The sequence below is a fragment of the Eptesicus fuscus genome, chromosome 9 (genome assembly GCF_027574615.1).
Source record: "Eptesicus fuscus isolate TK198812 chromosome 9, DD_ASM_mEF_20220401, whole genome shotgun sequence".
Taxonomy (NCBI): Eukaryota; Metazoa; Chordata; class Mammalia; order Chiroptera; family Vespertilionidae; genus Eptesicus; species Eptesicus fuscus.
The window spans coordinates 69,804,724-69,826,671 of record NC_072481.1 but is presented as its reverse complement, the minus strand read 5'-3'; the positions used below and the strand labels follow the sequence as shown (position 1 = coordinate 69,826,671).

Here is a 21,948-nt window from a genome sequence, read left to right as displayed (position 1 = left end):
ACCAGCTAGGGCTCATGGTACAAGTTATTTTAATATAGAACTGCTTGAATGTCCCATGGACTGCAGCATAGGAACATTTCTGAAATTTCAGAAGCTGACATGAAAAATTGTAGATGGCAGGTATGTCCTGGGATGAGCAAGACTATCAAACAGTGTATGGATAGGTAATGAAGGCCCTGATTTGAACACAGGTGGACCCCCAATATCCAGAGCAGCATGTAGAATCTGGTTGCATATGATGATTTTCAAACAGGCTAAACATACCCTGGGAAAAAACACGTGTAGCATTGGCTGAATGAAGAATTGGAGCTTCATGATTTGGAGGACATTTGAAATCTGAACACAGGAAACTTTTTGTGTTATAGCTATTACAAGAAAGTATGGCTTTGAAAATCAGTACAGCAGTATCGATCTATCTATATAAAAGGCTAATATGCAAAGTGTCCCCTCATGAGTTCAACCAGGAGTTTGATCGCTCGCTATGATGTGCGCTGACCACCAGGGGGCGGTGAGGAATGAAGGAAAGCCCCAGCCGTTAGCCAGAAGGCTCTGATCACAGGCCAGGCCTAGGAACCCTACCCGTGCACGAATTTTGTGCACCAGGCCTCTAGTATATATATATACATATTTAGCATCTGGTAGCTGAATAACAGGCTCTATGACAGAGGATGATTTTCCATGCTTCCTTTTTGTGTTTTGTAATGACTTTCTAGTTAATAATGCAGATTTTTTTAATAGATGGAGTTACACATATGTTGATATATATGCGATTTGATATGTATGCTATTTTTGTTGTATTGACAGCAAGCTTCAGTATGTCAAATTTGCTGAAGGTGTTAACATTATAGATATTTTTACACTTAAAAATGTTGAGCCGAAACCGGTTTGGCTCAGTGGATAGAGCGTCGGCCTGTGGACTCAAGGGTCCCAGGTTCGATTCCGGTCAAGGGCATGTACCTTGGTTGCGGGCACATCCCCAGTAGGGGGTGTGCAAGAGGCAGCTGATCAATGTTTCTCTCTCATCGATGTTTCTAACTCTCTATCCCTCTCTCTTCCTCTCTGTAACAAATCAATAAAATATATTTTTTAAAAAATGTTGAATTTCGTGCCAAAAAAAAAGACCATTTGCTGGAAGTTTTAATTCATTATTTTGAACGCTGATTTAAATGCTTTAAAAGTGATGATTTCAATGTGAAAGACAAAGAACATCCAGGTCAATAGAAAAAGTTTGAAGACCAACAGTTACAAGCAGTATTGGATGAAGATGCATGTCAAACTCAAAAACAACTTGCAGAAAGATTAAACATTGCTCAGCAAACAATTTCCGATCATTTACAAGCAATGGGAAAAATTTTAAAGGAAGATGGGTGCCACATCAACTGAACGAAAGACAAATGGAAAACCAAAAAGTCATCAGCAAAATGTTGTTTCAACAGCACGAAAGAAAGTCTTTTTTGCCTCAAATTGTGACTGGCAATGAAAAGTGGATTTATTTTGAGAATTCCAAACGCACAAAATCATGGGTTGATCCAGGTCAACCATCAATATCGACCCCAAGGCCAAATCGCTTTGGAAAGAAGACAATGCTCTGTGTTTGGTGGGATCAGGAAGGTGTGGTGTATTATGAGCTTCTAAAATCAGGTGAAACCGTTAATACTGATTGCTACCAACAACAAAGAATCAATTTGAACCATGCTTTGATCGTAAAACGACCAGAATGTGCCAGAAGACACAGCAAAGTAATTTTGCTTCATGATGATGCACCATCACACACTTCAAAACCAGTTGAAGACACGTTAAAAGATCTTGCCTGGGAAGTATTAACCCACCCACTGTATTCACCAGACCTTGCTCCTTCAGATTATCACTTGTTCTGATCGATGGCACACGCACTTTCTGAGCAGCACTTCAAAACGTATGAAGAAATGGAAAATTTGGTCTCTGAATGGTTTGCCTCAAAACAAGAAAAGTTCTATTGGGACGGTATCCACAAATTACCTGAAAGATGGAGGAATTGTGTAGCTAGCAATAGACATTACTTTGAATAAAGCACTTTTGATGTTTCTCTTGAAATTATTATGTTTTCTTTGATTATAAAATCCGCCATTATTAACTGGTACACCTAGTATAATGCCATCTGGGATCAGCAGATTCTAATTCCCTGAAGGCTGGAAAATATTTATTTGGCTTTATAATTCCCAATTATGTCTGGTCCAGTGTCTGGTACTCAAGCATTTAAATAAATAAGTGAATAGGTGACCAAGGACCACTTCTGATTTAACTGTTTTTTTCATTCCCTTTTGACTTCTATTGATAGTTTATTGTGACCTTAACTTTCTTGCCTTTTTTGGTGGAGCTTCTTAGTAAATATTTGACATGGGTATTATGTCATTTCTAGATAAGAAAACAGACAGGTTAGCTAACTCATACAGTGTCTCACAGCTAGTAAGGGATAGATTCTGAAGTTCGGGTGCTTTCTGGCATATCAGAAGTAGAAATAGTGTAAGAGGCATAGGAGTGACCTTATACTTCCTGAGTCTCTTTTTCTCTCTCTTTCCCTCCTTAATAAAAAAAAAAAAAAAAGATAAAAACTGTAATCCTAGCCACTCGTGCAGAAATGCTTCTCTTTCTCTTATGACACAAGAGCCCATGGAACCTGAGATAATCAGCAATGTTTCCTCAACCTTTGCTGCCACTGAGCAGTATTCCTCTTGCTCACTCTATCTAGGTAGACAGTGTGTCTGTCAGTGGAGCATTGCTCCTAGAGTATTCTTCATCTGAGTCATTAGTTGTCATTTCCTGTTGTCTGTCTCACATTTCCAGATTGTTTGCAAAAATCTCTGAAACACTTAAAAAATTGTGATAAAATATACATAACATAAAATTTACTGTTTTACCTATTTTTGGGTATACAGTTCAGTGGCATTAAGTGGATTCACATTGCTGTGCAACATCACCACCATCCATCCCCAGAACTTTTTCATCTTCCTGCTCAGTTCTTTCAGGTTGTTGGCAAAATTTACTTTCTTGAAACTATAGAATTAAGGTCCCCATTTTCTTGCTGGCTGTTGGCCAGGGACCACTTCCAGCCCCTAGCGGCTGCCAGTAGCTCCTAGTCACACAGCCTTCTCCGTAGGCCCTCTCATAATATAGCAGCTTAGTTCTTTAAAGCCAGCAGTGGTGGGTTTCTGACTCAAAGAGAGCCTGGACTCTGTTTTTAAAACCTTCTACCTGATTAAGTCATGCCCACAAGAATAGTCTCCCTTTTCAGCACCTCAAAAATCAACTGACCTTAATTACATCTGCAAAAATTCCCTCACTTCTGCCATATAACATAATCTAATCATGGGGAGGCATCTTGCCATGTTCTTGGGATTAGAAGCAACTCAAGGGGAGGGAATTATACAGCATGTGAATATGGAGGAGCACCCTAGAGTCTATCTACTATAGCTTCCTTTTTTATCCTTTTCACAGGGTTTTTTATCAGCAATTGGATACCCTTTCCCCAAAATGATTTTTAATCATGGAAAGAAAAAGAGGACTTGGGATTATCTTGAATTTGAAGAAGAAGAAGACAGACAATTCGCAGACTCTCTGGCTTCCCTGGCATATCTAGTATTTGTACAGGGCATCAGCATTGATCAGCTGCCAATGGTCTTAAGGTAGGAGGTTGTGTTTGGTTTATTCATGTATTCTAAAGGGAATATCATCAAACTCATTTATCTAATGTCCAATACATGTTTATCAGTGTACTAATACATTTTAAATGAAGTAGAAACAAAAGCTCTCTTTATTTTAAGTAATACCGTCTATAATCTGTTAAAGCCAGTAGTCAAGTCGTGAAAAGAGGGTGAGGGTGTTAAAACAGACATAAGGGAATGGCAGGGACAAGAGTGAGAAAGTGTTAAATTGGGCTTCGTTTTGAAGCTGTTGGGACCACCCTGGACTATAAAGGAGGGAACTAGCCAGTTACTTCTGGGTGAGTCTAAATCAGCATCATCTTTTCACTGGACTAGTGGTGTAATCCTGAGTGCAGGATTACACCACTAATCCAGTAATATACCTTTTGGACATTAAGGTCCATAATAAGGATTACGTATATGCCTTGCATGGCTTGGGTGTATTCCTTTGTGTACATTTATATGTTTATGTATGACTATACCCCGGATTTATTTGTATGTAAATATTACAATAATGCTACCACTTGCATGATCACCATGTATTAAATACTGTGCAAACAGCTTTATATATGTTACCTAATCTGTATAGTAACCCAGTGAAATAGAGCATTATCTCATTTTATAGATGAAAATAACAGGCTTCATTAAACATGCTAAGATACTACCCAATACCATAGAGGGAAAGGTAGAATTCAGACAGTTCTGTCTGACCTAAGAGCTTACACTCTCAATCACACTGTACCACCAAAATGCCTTAAGTATATATATTAATTTGCTAGGGCTACCATAATAAAGTACCACAAACTGGATATCTTAAAATACCAAACATTTATTTCACAGTTCTGGGGGCTAGAAGTTCAAGATCAAGAGCAAAATTGGTTCCTTCTGGGGGCTTTGAGGGAGAATCTGTCCCATGCTTCTCACCTAGCTTTTATGGTTTGCTGGCGATCTTTGATGTTCCGTGGCTTGTAGATAGATGCATCACTCCCTTGCCTTTGTGTTCATATGGCACTCTCCCTGTATGCATGTCTCTCCACATTTCCCTTTTTCATAAGGACACCAGTCATATTGGATTAGGACTCACACAAGTGATCTCACTTCAATTTGATTTACCTCCAGGGTGGGGAGTTCCTGCTCTGCCCTTGCCCATTCCTACCCAAAATTTTTTTAAAAGCCCTTATCTCTAAATAACAGTATGTATGTAAAATTTCTAAAAAACATATGCACATGCATGTGTATTTTTTTTCTCCCCTATTTTAGCCCATCATACCTTTTGCAATTTAATATGGGGCACATTGAAGTCTTTCTGCAAAGGTAAGATCATTTTCATGGCATCTCAGAATTAAGTAGTAGTACTAAAATAGTCCTTGTCAAGATCAGGGGAAACTCCCTTCTCTTTGCCAAACCTTAATTAATTGGTTATTTTATAAAACAACTAGAGGCCCAGTGCATGAATTTGTGCATGGGTGGGATCTGGCCGGGGGGGGGGGGGGGGCGGGGGGGCGCCACCAGCCGGGGGAGCCACCCGAGGCCTTGCTCCTGATCAGAGTAGGGGGCTAATCGGGAGGTGGAGCTGGCTGGGGAGAAGGACTTCGGGCTGATCGGGATGGTGGGGGCTGATTGGGGTGGGGCTGGCCAGGGGGAGGGGCAGTGGGCTGGCCAGCCCCGCCCCCAATTGGGGTGGAGGAGCAATCGGGGACTAGTGGCTGGGGGGAGGGGCCATGGGTGGTTGGCTGGCTGGCCCCACCCCTGATTGGTGTGGGGGGTCCGATCAGGGATGGGGCCAGCCAGGAGGAGGGGCCGCAGGTGGTTGGCTGGCTGGCCAGTCCCCTATTGGGGTAGGGAGGGTGATGGGGCGGGGCCAGCCAGGGGAAGGGGATACGGGGGTGGGGGGTGTTGGTTGGCTGTCCCTCCCTTGATCAGGGTAGGAGAGGCCGATTGGGAACAGGGCACAGGGGGTTGGCCGGCCGGCCCCACCCCGGATCTGGCTGGTTCACTGGCCGCAGTGGGCGTTACAATGACCGATCGTTCTGGTCATTACAGCATTCCACTCACTGGCTTTTTTTTTTTTTTTTTTTTGCATTTTAATTTCTTTATTGATTAAGGTACTACATATTTGTCCTCATCCCCCCATTACCTTCCCAACCCGCCCCCCCACTCATGCAACCAAAGGACTTGTATGCATGCATATAAGCCTAACTAGTGGACACAGACAACAGATGAAGCATATATGCACAACAGAGACAGAAATGAATCAAAAAGGTTTTACATCAAACTCTCTTTCATTTTAAACCCAGTATAATATAAAAATATTGTTTTAAAAGGGGATTTCCAATCTTCTGCTTCTGAGGTTTCTTCCCTTATTTCAAAAGTTGGTTAATTAAAACACCTTTATTCCACTGTAGCCTTCTCTGTCTAAGGAGGAATAGTCAATAAAAGTAATTAATCCATGGTTTTGCTTCATGGATACAATCTGAACTGCATCACAAGGAAGGAAGTGTCTGAGTCCACCTGTTAAAACTTAGATTATTGACAGTGATATCATTCAACAACTTTTTTTTCATTTGAGATGCTAAGAAGCAAGGCTTCCTCTTTAAAACATTACAAAGTGACAGGTGATTAAGAATTTCCCAAAACTCTATATGTTTTGTTTTCTTTTTCTATAACAAGTTTAAATTATCTCTTGAGATCAGTCAGGGCCTTTCATTTCTGTCCTCCAGGCATAGTAGTGACAGTTTCTCAATCCCGTCTCTTCCCAGGTGAAGGGAAATTTGTAACATGGCAAATAACCAAAGCCTCAACCCATAAGGCAGGACTTTCCAAGGGTCTCCTGGCACAAGTGGTTATTAATTCTAAATCTGTGTCTTAAAGATTTTACATTCTTTTCACTTAGTTTCTGTTATATTCATACAATGAGAATACAGGGTCTCCCCCCAAAAAATGTATATACTTTTTGAGTAATTATAAAAGCAGTGTTTATTAAAATACATTCAATTTGCCTGAACTGGTTTGGCTCAGTGGATAGGGCATCGGCCTGCAGACTGAAGGGTCCCAGGCTCGATTCCAGTCAAGGGCATGTACCTTGGTTGCAGGCACATCCCCAGTGGGGAGTGTGTGGGAGGCAGCTGATCAATGTTTCGCTCTCATTGATGTTTCTAACTCTCTATATCCCTCTCCCCTCCTCTCTGTAAAAAATAAATAAATAATTCAATTTTCAAATGTAATAGAATAACATTAACTTTGGGGGGGACACCATATATGTATGAACTTAAGATTTCGAAACTGTTTAGTCATTGAGCCAAAAACATAATTTCTAACTCCTTGCAGGGTTCGAATAAGAACCTAGAGCCTGAGATAATTAAGTCTTTAAATTTCAATTTTTGGTTTATTTTTCCTAAAATGAAGAATCATTCTAAAGAAATGTAGAAAATCATGTCAGTAAATTTTAATATTCTCTTCCAGAACAGAAGAATCTGTTTTCTCAAAAGGACTGGTAAGATTTGTTTACACCCATCATAATTTAATTACATAGCCATGCCAACAAATAGAGTTGTTGACTTTACCATATATGTATGTATGCATATATTTTAATCTAGGATCTGTTGGAGAATAGTTTGTTGAGAATGGAAGACAATAGTCTACTTCACCAATACTTAGAAATCAAGAGTTTTCTTACTGTACCTCAGGTAAGTGAAATGTGGATTCTAATCTTCAAAATAACCCCTTTCCTATTCTAAATTTAATTAAAGTAAAAGTCTTTTCAGATTCCTCTCCCACCTTCTTTTCAATATCCTTTGAAAACTTTAGTGCCATGCTGTGCACTAGAACTTCCTGTGATGGTGAAGTGTTCTGTTATCTGTGTGGTACAGTATGAAAGCCATTAGCCACATTGAACACTTGAACTGTGGCTAATGTGACTAAGGAACTGAATTTTAAATTTAATGTAATTTAAATTAATTTAAACTTAAATTACTTATATGTGGCTAGTGGCTACCATAGTTGATAGCATTAGTATCTAGTGGAAAAACATACTTTCTTCTTGAACACTTTTTTTTTTTAGGGACTTTGGAAAATGAAGCTCCTTTACTTATATAATAATTGAGGTCCTCAAGACTTCATCAAGGCATAGATTGACTGCTTACTAGAAAGACATTTTAGTTTTCCCTCCTGTGATAAATTTTGCCTAGTACTGTTTGTTATCATAACAAGTAGGTCCTTAGATATTGATGTAGAGACTTGTTCTTCCACTATTTAAAGAGAAAACCATGGCTTTTGTTAGTATATTAAGCCTAAATATTTTTAATAATGGATTATATTTTTGCATGTTTGATATCATTTTTTGGCTACTCTAGACATAATTGAAAATTAGCAACTTTACAACTTTGTAACACCGCACTCAATTTCACTTAACCAAATGGATTATACTTAGTTTCCTATAGATATAATAATGGAATGATAGGCTTGGGGGGAAATTTACTTCATTTTTAAATCTCCTAATCTCACTTTTCTGAATTTTTAGTATCTACCATTGATGATATAGTTGTTTCTTTGCTGTCAATGTAATCTATTCACATCTGAATTAAAATTTTTCCCCCCCCAGGGCTTAGTCAAAGTAATGACGCTTTGCCCTGATGAGACATTGGTATGTAAATGTTTTAGGACTAATAATGAGTTACAATGAGATTTTAATAAACAATTTAATCTTTATTCAGCTTATGTAACAATATTATTTCTTCCATTTTAGAGAAAAAAGGGTTTAGCTATGCTTCAACTTTATATTAACAAGTTGGATTCTCAAGGCAAATATACATTATTTAGGTATGTATCAAAAATGGTTAATTGTGAAGTGTGTGGTTGATTAAAAATCAAATTAATGCCATTTAATCCAGGTTATAATATTTTAGGTTTTTTTTTAATGTAATTCAACTCTACCTGGAAGCCATCTATATATATAAAGGGCTAAGCGACCAGCTGACCAGCCAGTAGGTATGACACGCACTGATCACCAGGAAGCAGATGCTCAATGCAGGAGCTGCCGAGCGACAGCAGCTTTGCAGAGTGCCCTCTCACACTCCAGGACCCCTCGAGGGATGTTGGACTGCCAGTTTCATCCTGATCCCTGCAGGCTAGGCCGAGGGACCACAGGAGGTTGGCTCCAGGGCGTGTCTGGCCCATCTTACCCAGTCCCACCCTGTCAGCCACCTTCTAATTAATTTCCTTTCAATGTGCACGAATCTGTGCACTGGGCCTCTAGTCCTATCTAATAAAAGGCTAATATGCAAATTGACCTAATGGCAGAAGTACCAGTGGCTATGACACCATGACATGCTCTGACAACCAGGGGGCAGACGCTCAACACAGGAGCTGCCCCTGGTGGTCAGTGCACTCCCACAGAGGGAGCAGCTCAGCCAGAAGCTGGGCTCACAGCTGGAGAGGGCTCACAGCTGGCGAGTGCAGCGGCAGTGGCAGCAGCGCTAAGGATGTCCGACTGCCCACTGGGAGCCCCAGGCTGCGAGAGGGTGCAGGCTGGGCTGAGGGAACCCCCCCACCCTCCCGGCCCAGTGCACGAATCTCGTGCACTGGGCCTCTAGTATTATAATAATTCTCTTATCTGTGATGGATAGAGAAGGGTTAATTAAAAATTATGGACACATACTAGTATATGTACATACATATATATTACATGAATAATAATATATTTTATTCAGTTAATTAAATTACTCTAAAATTAAAAAGGACTTAAAAGATTAAACAAATTAATAAGGCTCCTGCATGTGTCAATAATTTCCATTATTCACAGTTGAAATTAATGGCTCAGGAGTCATTGACAAGCTATTCATTTTAAGTTAATAGTAAGCTTATTAATAGTGCTGTTTGAGGGTAAAAGTAACCATCTGAGTTAAAGAAGAACCAACTTTGCCCTGGCTGGTGTGGCTTAGTTGGTTGGAGCATCATCGCATGCATCAAAAGATGGCGGGTTCGATGCCCAGTCAGACTGTGTGTGGGAGGCGACTGATCAATAGTGGTGTTTTTCTCTCTCTCTCTCTCTCTAAAAAAAAAAAAAAAAGAAAGAAAGAAAGAAAAAGAGCCAACTTTCTGTAGAAGGCCAAATAGTAAATATAGGCTTTATGGACCAGTCTCTATTTTAACTGCTCAATTTTGTCTTTGTATTGAGGGTAGGTATGTTCCAATAAAACAGCACGTTGAATTTGGCTTGCAGATCTTACTTTGTTGACACCTATGTAATAAAAATTAGTTGTTAAAAGTAGATTTGGGCACGTTAAAGTGCCAAGAAGTCTTCTTTGGAATTGGCCAGAACTAACATTCTTGAGTCTACCTTTTCTTCATTTCTATTGATAGTCAGAGGTTTATGAAATCTCTTTATGCATAGGTCGTACCTATATTCCTACCAAGAAACCCCCCTTTTTCCTTAAGCTAGTCAGATTGAATTATTTTCTTCTTCTTTTTTTTTTTAAAATATATTTTATTGATTTTTTGCAGAGAGGAAGAGAGAGGGATAGAGAGTTAGAAACATCGATCAGCTGCCTCTTGCACACCCCCTACTGGGGATGTGCCCGCAACCAAGGTACATGCCCTTGACCGGAATCGAACCTGGGACCCTTGAGTCCGCAGGCCGACGCTCTATCCACTGAGCCAAACCGGTTTCGGCTGAATTATTTTCTTTGCAACTAATTAGTCTAACCAGACTAGTGTATTTTCACAGGGAATAATTTGGGGAGATTTTAGGTGATTATACTAGTTCCCATTCTTGCCATTAAATCATTGCAACTATGTGCATAAAAAGATTCAAATTTGATTTGATAGAAATTTCTTGTTGGTTAAATAGAATTTGCTAGTCAGAGCAATAACCATAATTAGGTGAGTTTGTAATTGGTTAATCATCTTGCTAATTGTCTTCACTGGTTTTTGTATTCCTAGAAATAACACATGGCCTATTTGAATTTGTAAAACTTGTGTCATCATTATAATGCAATCCAGGATAATTTCAAATGCACTGTAATTTTGCTTTCAAGGTGCTTATTGAATACAAGTAATCACTCAGGTGTGGAGGCCTTCATTATTCAAAATATCAAAAATCAAATTGACACATCATTAAAGGTAAGAACATAGCTAAGGTACCAATTACCAATTTATTTTATTTTGTAAGATATATTTTTTGTGTGTAATACATTGATATGGATTTTGTCCTATGGATTTTTTCCTCTTTCTAGTATTAGGGTATATATATTTTTCTCATTCCTACTATTTCTTTTTTTCTTTCTTTCTTTTAATATTTATTGTAGAAAGTATTGCATAGGTCCTCCTTTTCCCCCCATTAACCTCTTCCAGCCCACTCCCATCCTCTCCCTCCCCCCGCCCCCCACTAGAGGCTCTCACCACCCCATTGCCTATGTCCATGGGTTATATATATATATGCATACAAGTTCTTTGGTTGATCTCTTCCCACCCACCCTCCCGTGCCTTCCCTCTGAGGTTCAACAGTCTATTTCTTTTTTTTTAAACCTTAATTTTGAAACTTCCTTGATTATAGATTTAAATTGTGTTCTTTATGTTGATAACATGATTTCTTTTTGTTTTGCCGTACACTTCTGAAATAGTAATGGAAACTGAAGTCTCATCTGTTTGTGAACACTCAGTGATTCCATATAAAAAAGAGAGAGAAAAAGAATGCACCACTGTTCACAAACTGGCAGAGTTTGTTCCAGGTGTCTGGAAATAGTAAACGACAGAATGGAAATTAAAGTTAAAAAGTATATATTTTAAATGTGTAATAGTTTATTTTTGTAGTATCAAGGTATTAGAAAGCACATTTATCAAGCTGTTAAAGCCTTTTTCAGTTTTTCTTTTGCTTTACAGAGAACACATAACAACAAATGGTTTACAGGACCTCAGCTAATTTCCCTTCTAGATTTGGTACTCTTTCTCCCAGAGGGAGCTGAAACAGATCTACTGCAAAACTCAGATAGGTGAGGTGATGACTACTAAGGTTCACATAGTAAATTGAGAAGTAATAAACCATATTTTCCTATGATTTTATGTGATCTATGATTAATTCACAAAATTACATAAAGATTTTCATATTTAAGTAATTAGGTATTATGTAAAAACAAAATAAAAACCCCTTCTTTCCACTTTTTATTTATTCAAATTTGTTTAATAAACTTAATACAACTTTTAAAAATAAAGATCATGCGTTCTTGCTGAAAAAACAAACAAACAACCCTTATTTCCAGAACTGTGACCAACAGTATAATTTTGTGCCTTTAAGGTTCCCAGCATTCCAGTAACAGCTAATAAGACATTTACAACTGCAGCATTGGTGACTAAGGATTTTTTGTGTACAACTTATACAAAGCATATGTGTTTAGGTTTTATTGTTTTGTTTTCTAGGACATCATGTTTTTCATATAGAACATGTAATGTCACTTTCATTATACTCAAATGGATATACAGAAATGGTTATAAATGGAACCTTAAAATTCAGGAAGCAACAGATGATACTCTCAAATATTAAGGATAATAAGGCTTCCTTGGGTGTGGTGGGGGGAAGAATAGTATTTTTCACAGCTGTATTATGTGAACTTGGAGAACAAGAGTAATGAGCTATTACTACTCAAAAAACTATGATGAAGAGAATACATAGTTATACACAGATTTTCAAGTGTGCAAAGTTTGGCACCCTGCACCCTTGCATTATTCAAGGGTAAATTGTGCTTTCAGTGACAAGCATAATTATAAAAACATACCCAAAGTTTTAGCTTACTTTTTCATTGAAATTGCTGTTGATTTTATAAAACTGTACTGTAACACATATATTTTTAATTAACAGGATAATGGCTTCATTAAATTTATTGAGGTATTTGGTTATCAAAGATAATGAAAATGACAATCAAGTAAGTGAATTTTTTGAAAAAGAAACTGTGAGTATATTAACAATATATAAGAAGTATTTCAGATTTTTATATCATTATCCACTTAAGCCAATATTTCATCTCTTACCCAGCTACAGAAGCTGGAGGAAGTGCCAGCAGTTATTCTGAAACCTGAAGTTCATTCCCAAGCCCTTACCACTCCACACCCAGCTTCCCTTTCCTTTCCTATTGTACCTTTGCTCTCTTGCTGCAAGCACTGCTTAGACCTGGTAGGTAGATAAGTTGGAAGTCCTAAGCCAACTAACCTTCTTGAGCTCAACATATATTTATTTGGGTATCTTGTTCAGTTGCCTCCACCTATAAGTCATGATTTCAGTCTGAGCTGTATAAAATAAAACCATTTGATAATTTGATGTCCCCTCATTAGACACGACAAACTAAAGCATTTTAAGCACTAAAATCTGTTAACAGCACCCTTTGGATAATGTGTAGGAAGTTGGATTTATTTTTAATAGTGTATCATTAGAGGTATTCAAGAAATAAGAAACTATTTGAGGGAGATTTGTCATACACTAAAGTTACATTTGCTTTTTATCTTCTCTCTTTCTACCTACTCTATTCTAATAGCTGGTTTCCCTGTGTGTCATGTCTATTAACTTTAGCTACCTGAATCTTATGTGTTGTCAATCTGTTTCTTTTTTTAGGAAGTAATAAAAGAAGTGAAAGTCATTAACTTATATTTATACTAGAGGCCTGATGCATGAAATTCATGCAAGAGTAGGTCTTCCTTCCCCTGGCTGCCGGCACCGCTTCCCTCTAGTACCCGGGACCTGGGCTTCCCTCTGGCCCCTGGCACACGGGACCACAGAGGAAGGCCCCACCCACCCACTGCAGCTCACCAGTCGATGGCCTGGGCCTCCCTCTTTGGGGTGATCGTGGAGCCGCCCTGATTGATTGCCTGAGGCCAGTGGCCTGGGCCTCCCTCTGTGGGGCAATCATGGGGCGATGGCTGAGCCCCCGACCAATCGCAATGCACCTGCCTTGGCTGGCCTGGTGCCAGTGGGTGTCATAGCATGGTCATCTGGAAGGTGGTCCGGAAGCTTGTTTGGTCTAATTAGCATATTACGCTTTTATTATTATAGATAAGATGCCAAATAGTTTTTTTAGTTTCTTTTTTAATTTAAATAAATGATCATTTGGAATAAAAAGTTTATGAGAAAAGTAACATTTTGTTTCCCTTTTGATTAAATCTGGTCGATTCAGTGATTTGACCTCCTATTCATCATCCCTTGTCAGCCCAAAATACAGGGTGCCTTCCCAAAAATGTATACACATTTTAAATAATTATTAATTCCAATGGGTTAAATCTGAAAAGAAAGAAATATCAACTGAGCTACCAGCTGTAAAGTGTTTATACATTTTTGGGGACACCCTATAGTTATTTGCTCTCATTGACCAGTGCTTACTCTGTACTGGGGTGATTTTTTCTTTTCTACCATTGTAAAGTTTTTCAAACATACAGCCAAGTTGGAAGGATGTTGCAGTGATCACTGATTTATCTACTTATTTATTCTATTTTTATCATGTATCCATCAGTCTCTTAAATTTTTTTATGTATTTCAAGGTAAACTGAAAACATTAGCATAATTTCCCCTAAATATTTCAGCATGTATTTCATTAAGTAGAGTAAAATATCTGTCTATAGTTCTTTGATTTAAAATTTACAGAAAATCAAATGCACAGACTTTACTTGTATATTGGCCAGTTTTAACAAATAGATCTATATTATCCAAATCCTTATCAAAGATAAAACATTGCTATCATCACATGAAGTTCCCTGTTTCCCTTCCCAGTTAATTCTGACCTCATCACTCCACAGCCCTCCCCTCCCTGCTGCCAATGGCAACCACTATTCCGGCCAGGTGCTGCGTATCATTTACCTTCACAATGCTATAAGCACTCTTTATTTTTTACTTTTCATAGGTAATGTAGGCACAGGAAGGTTAAGTTGCATAAGGACACACCTGGTGGCCAGAACCTTTGAATCACAACTAACTCCTAAAGGAGTTTCTGATAGAAGTAGTAAATATAACAAGTAAAATTCAGCCTCAGTGGAGGCCCTTCTTTAGGAAGGTACCCTTAGGGTGAAGTATCAGTTTTTACTTTTCCATAATCCAGAAAGGCCACACCTACACATGGTCTGCTTTGCCTGATTGGAAGACAAAAAAATCCTCTTGAATAAGAGTTGACAGCCCTAAATGGATTGGCCTGCGGACTGAAGGTTCCTGGGTTCGATTCTGGTCAAGGGCATGTACCTTGGTTGCGGGCACATCCCCAGTGGGGGGTGTGCAGGAGGCAGCTGATCGATGTTTCTCTCTCATCGATGTTTCTAACTCTCTATCCCTCTCCTTTCCTCTCTGTAAAAAATCAATAAAATATATTTTAAAAATAAAAATAAAATAAATAAATAAAATGTCATCCTACTTACCAATTTAAAAAAAAAAAAGAAGAGTTGACAGATGATCAGGTGTGGAGCACAGGGGTAGCATATGGGCCTCTGCCTAGACAGGGAAGGCAGCATTTAGCACTGTGCAGTGTCAGCTATGATATTCACAGCTCATGCCTCACTTTTATTTGGCTTGAACATAGTATATGGTAAAGAAAAGGGTATAACCAGCTTATAAGATTGTTTCCTTATTTAATGGTTTTTAATTTTTTTTTCTTAGGGGTCAAATATTCCAAAGTATCATTTCCATGCAAGTTACCATAAGAATTTTCATACCTAGGAAATTAGCAAAAAACCCCAATCCATGATGGAAACCTGACATCTTTCAGGCAGTGTAAGAGCCTCTTCACCATGGAAGCATTTCTTCCAGTGCAATAGGTCATGTGTATAAATGAGAGGCAAATCTGTTTGCTGTGGTTAATTAAAAAATGACAGCTTCTGAGGTTTTAGAAATTTTGATTAAAGGGGAAATAAGATATTCTAGTGATTCTGAATTGTGAGTAGTTCTATTCTAAAGGACTCCTACCAGAACCTATTTTTGAGCAGTAAAGTGTGCTGAGAAGGTAACTAGTCAGAGGAAAAGCTGAAAAGCAATTCAGAAAGGTGTATAGGAAAATTAAATAAGAACAGAATCATTCAATACAAAACAACGTGATTCATAATTTAATAATAATCCATTTCTTTTCCTGCTATTTTGGGTCACTGTCAACTGACTTATTCTTTTAATAAGTCATTCCCCTCCTCATCCTACTATTTCATGCCTCTTATCTCTGCATAAATTATAGGCACCTTCTTCTATACTCTGGACCTTGAACCTCCATCTCTACTGGTAAAATCAACTTAGCTTTTATACCTAACTAGGGGCCAGGTGCACGAAATTTGTGTCCTGGGGGCGTCCCCTCGGCCCAGCCTGCCCCCTCTCACATACTGGGAGCCCTCAGGGGATGTCCTACCATAGTCTGGTCTCCCTTTGTGGGAGATGACTGGGCTGGTCAGGGGAAGGCACCAGCCCCATCACCCCGCTGCTGCAGCCACTGCCAGTCACCGCAGCCACCAAGGTGTTTTCATCAACACAGACTCCGGTCCCTTCACCATGAAAAAAATGACAACTTTCTTTAGGCATTTTCAAGATGTGTCTTTCATAGGATATGACCTTTCTTTCTTTCTTTCTTTCTTTCTTTCCTTTCTTCCTCAGCTGAGGATATGTTTCCATTGATTTTTAGAGAATGTGGAAGAGAAAGGGAAAGATAGAGAGAAACATCAAAGTGAGAGGAACACTTTGATTGGTTGCCTCCTGCATGAGCCCTGACCTGGGCCCCAGTCAGGGAGGAGCCTGCAACTTAGGTACATGCCCTTGATCAGAATCGAACCCAGACCCTTCGGTTGACAAACCTAGGCATTATCCACTGAGCCAAACCGTGTAGGGCAGGATATGACATTTCTTAGCCCTCCGGCAGTGGACCTTCGTTTTTTTCTCCAGGAGTGTGGTGGAAAAGCCCTAGATCACCTTTTCGGATTCTTATACCCAAGTTACTAAGAATATTACCAGTGGCATATAGGGAGCTTAGCCAATGAGCAGTCAGAAAAGGTGTTTCCTCTGGAGTTCACACCTATCTCCTCTGATCTCTGGCTCCACCCCTGCCAAGGCCTAAAGCCTCGGGGAGTGGGCAAGGCCCCCCCACCCCCAGTTCCCTCCAATCACTGGCTCCGCCCTGCCAAGGCCTAAAGTCTCTGGCCCTGGGCAGGGGACCCCAGCTGGCTCCAATTGCCGGCTCTGCACCCAGCCAATGCCGAAAGCCTCTGGCCAAGCTCAGGCCCAGGGCAGTGACCCCCAGCTCACTCCAGTCGCCCGCAGGGGACCCCAGCTGGCTCGATCACCCGGCTCCGCCCCCGGCCAAGGCCACAAGCCTCTGGCTGAGCTCAGTCCCTGGGCAGGGACCCCCAGATCGCTTTGATCGCCCAGCTCCGCCCTTGGCCAAGGTCGCAAGCCTCTGGCTGAGGCTCAGGCCCTGGGCAGGGACCCCCAGCTGGCTTCATTGGACAGACTCCCGGCCAAGGCCAGCAAGGGCAGGCGGAAAGCTTGGCTTCCTGCATTGCCAGGGAATCCCAAGCCTACCCCCTGCTCTCCTGTGGCCATAGCCATCTTGGTTGGGTTTATTTGCATATTAGCTTCTGATTGGCTGGTCGGTGTAGCAGAGGTATGGTCGATTTGCATGTTACTCTTTTATTAGATAGGATGTTCTCTTTTATTTTATAGGTGTCTTTAAATATGGGTTAGTTGTTTATTTTTTGTCTTTTTATTTTTATTTAATCCTCACCCAAGAAATGAGGATATTTTTTCCATTGATATTTTAGAGAGAGGAGGAGAGACAAGGGGGAGAGAGAGAAACATCGATGTGAGAGAGACACATCTATTGGTTGCCCCCCACTCGCGCCCTGACTGGGGCCAGGGATTGACCCTGCAACCGGAATCGAACCCGAGACCCTTCAATGTTCAGGCTGATACTCTAACCATTGAGCACTGACCAGGTCTGGATTTGTTGTTTTGAATTACAATAATATGCTAATACATAGCCTATAATAATTATATCTCTTACCTTTGTATTTTCTACTCATACCCTTTCTAGTCCTCCCGCTTACATCCATTCTTTTTCTTAAGTTGTGATTGTAATATGTAGAAAGAAAACAAAGTCAAGGGAGGCAAGGTAAATTTGTGAAGGCCACAGGTATCTGGAATTTTTAAAAATTCAATTAGGCAATGTGTGCATATATGCTTTTTATTTAGGAAAACTATAAATATCTGGCATATATACATATAATCTATATAACCCATATTTTGGATTCTCATTTAAATTGTTTCTTTCTCCAAGATTAAAGCATGCCCTTTTTTTGTTATTTGCAGAGCCAAATTACCGTATTTTCTGGCGTATAAGACGACTGGGCGTATAAGACGACCCCCAACTTTTCCAGTTAAAATATAGAGTTTGGGATATACCTGCCCTATAAGATGACACCCGGCGTATAAGACGACCCCCGACTTTTGAAAAGATTTTCTTGGGTTAAAAAGTCGTCTTATACGCCAAAAAATACGGTACTTAAGGTGAAAAATGTTACTTAATATTACAAGTGATAGAAGTTCTACAATAGTACTTCATAAATAACAAGTCACATACAAATTAGGAGAAAAGGGGAAACTGGGTCTCATGCATTTCCTTCTTTTGTCCTTTTCAATGTCCCATTTGTTCTGGCAATAAATTTCATCGTGCTGTAGAACTGCCTAGTCTTCCTTTTGTGAGATAGGCTGCAGTGAATTTTGGAATATATAACTAAGCTTTATAACTGAAAAGATTTCAGAACTATTTCATCAGTGAGACTACTTGGTATAAAATTAAAAGCAAGTATTTGTGAACAGTTCAAATTTTTATACATATAACTTTAAAATACTACTTTTTCTAGACATTTGATAAAATAAATTTTAAAATTATTTTCTTTGTAATGTTTTAAAAGATCTAGTACCCTTAATGTTAAAGAGAAAATACTCTTTTTCCATAGCTTCTTCACTCCTACATACTTCTAAAAATATTACTGTTGTTCATCATGTGAAGGATTGTGGAATTATGCTGAACAAAATTTAGCCTAACTTTGGCACACGTTTTATTACCTTGTTTTAAGTTTTATGGTTATGGGCTATGTATTAAATTACTGCAATTAAAAACAACTAAGGTCTCCATAAAGACGTAGATTTGCACTGTCCAATATAGTAGACAGTAGCCACATATGACTATTTAGATTTTAAATTAATTTTTAAAATTTTAATTAAAAATTTAGTTCCTCATTGGCATTGGACAGGGCCATTCTAGATCATTGTTTCTCAACATATGTTCCTAATAAAAAAATCACCTGGTTATTTTTTAATGTATATATAAATGCAAATTCCTGAGTTCAGCCCAAATCTTAACAATCAAAGCCTGTGATAAAGCACAGAAATCTGCAATTTTAACTTAGTGAAGCTTGAGAATCTCTATATATTATGAATTACAAATAAAATCTATTTTATGAGATAGTTGTATATGATAAAAGAATATTATTAACTATTTTAACTGAATGATAATGAAATGCTATATGTTAAATCTTGTGGGATATGGCTAAGAGTGGTACTTAGAAAAATGTTTCCAGCTTTAAATGCTTATTTTAGAAAAGAATATAAAGTTACTAATGAATTTCTGGCAAGATTTCAAACATTCACGAAGACACAATATGTTAATTAAAGAGTATAATTATTAATACAGCACAGATTGAAAAATAGTATAAAAATTACATGAAAACATATCAGTAAATTTGAAAACTTCAGTGAAATGAAATATCTTAGAAAATATAATTTAAAACTGCCCCAAACAGTCTAAGAGAAATAATAAGGTCAGGTAATTTACCATAATTTCAAGAAACAGATACTCAAATTTTATATAAAATGTTGGAAAGGATAGAAAAAGAATAGTTGTTCTGTTTAGTAAGATATGACTTTAATGCCGAAACAGACAAGAATAGTATGTACTAATGTTACAGAAGACCGGAAAAAAAACAAGCCATGCTTAGAAAAGGGAGTTACGTTTTATTAAGGGCAGGGCCAGAGAAAAATGTGCCTTTCAAATTCTGGGCCCCCCCACATGGAGGAAACCTTTTCTGTTTATACTTTTCCTAGCTCTTTGTCTCCCAGATTTGGAATGAGACTTCCGGGCCTTCTGGGAAAGAAGGCCTACGTGCTGGGAAGGGGCAAGAGACCATATCTCAAGGCCTGGCCTGGTGTCAGCACTGACAGCTCGGTCTGGGGCATAGTCCACGGCCTCTCTGGAATGGGAGTAGTCTTATTTTCCTTGTTATTTAAGCAAGCAAGCGTTTACAGAAGCCAAAACAGCAGGGTTAAAATTTCAAACAGCAGTTTTTATATAAGATGGATGCTTCACTAACAACAACAAAAAGATTGATAAACATAAAAATTTTAATGAAATACTATTTCATACCCATCAGAATGGCAAATGTTAAAAAGATAGATAGCATAGGTAAGGATATGGAACAGCAATGAAACAAATAGATATAATCACTTTTGGAGAGCAATTTGGCATTATCCAATAAAGTTGAAGAATGACAACTCTCACGCAGCAACTCCTATAGGTATATAACTTAGAGCAGTGTTTTCAAACTTCTCATCATAACCAAGCATATTAGTGAGTCATTAAATCAGTTTAGTGGGTCAGACCAGCAATTTTTACAAAATGGAATACAGTATAATTGAAAACATCAGGTTGCTTGTTCATATTTTTAATAAAGGTTATGGGTATTGCAACCAACTTTGTGGCCAGTTGCAAAGAACAATCTGAGAAAGTGACAAATTGGTTAGGGCTAAGATAAAGATGTTCAGTGTATTGCTTACCAACATCTCTTATGTGTTTAATGGTCAGCTCGACCATTACCAGAGGAGAAGAGCTAACATTGTACATTTTATAGTAATATAATATGTAGTTAGTTGTGAAGCTGAATGTACCCACTTTCTGTAAAATTGTTAAGTTTACAATCAAATTATTTTAGTAATCTATTTTCAGAATAAATTTTATTGAGATACCTTTTTTCTTAAATTCATGACAATTACAAAACTCTCATCCAGCATGTATAAAATTGCACTCAAATGTTTTTATTAGAAGAAAAATAATAAGGAATAAAAAATACTGAACCATGTTCAAGATGAACTGTTGATCTGAAACTATAAATAGTGACAATATTCAGAAATATACTGACTATAATTAGTAAAATTTGACTTCATTTGAGCCACATTTTAAAAAGAAAGAAAATAATTAAAAGATTTTAAAGTGAAGATTGTTAAAATAATTTCATCAAAACTAAATGTCCAGCCCAACTAGCATAGCTGCTTCCCAGGTTGTGGGCAGTCCCCAGTGTGGGGCCTGCGGGAGGCAGCTGATCAATGATTCTCTCATCATTGATGTTTCTATCTCTCTCTCCCTTTCCCTTTCTCTCTGAAATCAATAAAAAGTATATTTAAAAAAAAAATTAAAAAACTAGCCCTAGCAGGTTTAGCTCAGTGGATAGAGCATTGGCCTGTGGACTGAAGGGTCCCAGGTTTGATTCTGGGCAAAGGCATGTACCTCAGTTGCAGGTTCCTCCCCGGCCTGGGCCCTGGTCAGAGTACATGCAGGAGGCAACCAATCAATGTGGTTCTCTCACATCGATATTTTTCTGTCTTTCCCTCTCGCTTCCTCTCTCTTTAAAAATCAATGGAAAAATATCCTCAGGTGAGGATTAAAAACAAACAAACAAAGAACTAACTGCCCAATGAAAATGATAGGCTGATATGTTATTGGTCAGTGTTCTTGCCAATATTTACTGAAATGGAAACAGGGTGGGTCTTTAAAACTTAAAATGAAAATTTTTTACAGGAATGACAAGTGACAAAAGAACTGTAGCAATTTTTAAAAATATTTATTGTTCAGCCAAAACCGGTTTGGCTCAGTGGATAGAGCGTCGGCCTGCGGACTCAAGGGTCCCAGGTTCGATTCCGGTCAAGGGCATGTACCTTGGTTGCGGGCACATCCCCAGTAGGGGGTGTGCAGGAGGCAGCTGATCGATGTTTCTCTCTCATCGATGTTTCTAACTGTCTATCCCTCTCTCTTCCTCTCTGTAAAAAATCAATAAAATATATTTAAAAAAAAAAAAAAATAAAAAAAAAAAATAAAATAAAATATTTATTGTTCAGATTATTACAGATGTTCCTTTTTTTCCCCCCCATAGCTCCCCTCCACCCGGTTCCCATCCCACCCCAGGCCCTCGCCCCCACCCCCCACTGTCTTCATCCATAGGT

At 38.6% G+C, this 21,948-nt stretch overlaps 1 protein-coding gene across 2 annotated transcripts in view; it reads left to right on the top strand.

The window, feature by feature from the left end:
* Positions 1 to 21,948, top strand: part of GLMN (glomulin, FKBP associated protein) — a 51,537-nt gene that overhangs the window by 23,342 nt on the left and 6,247 nt on the right. For both annotated transcript variants that reach the window (XM_054721357.1, XM_054721356.1), the window contains exons 8-16: positions 3,475 to 3,662; positions 4,941 to 4,994; positions 7,143 to 7,173; positions 7,277 to 7,366; positions 8,281 to 8,322; positions 8,425 to 8,498; positions 10,715 to 10,799; positions 11,559 to 11,668; positions 12,532 to 12,595. In XM_054721357.1, coding sequence (XP_054577332.1) covers positions 3,475 to 3,662; positions 4,941 to 4,994; positions 7,143 to 7,173; positions 7,277 to 7,366; positions 8,281 to 8,322; positions 8,425 to 8,498; positions 10,715 to 10,799; positions 11,559 to 11,668; positions 12,532 to 12,595 — 738 coding nt within the window. The remainder of the gene's footprint in view (positions 1 to 3,474; positions 3,663 to 4,940; positions 4,995 to 7,142; positions 7,174 to 7,276; positions 7,367 to 8,280; positions 8,323 to 8,424; positions 8,499 to 10,714; positions 10,800 to 11,558; positions 11,669 to 12,531; positions 12,596 to 21,948) is intronic.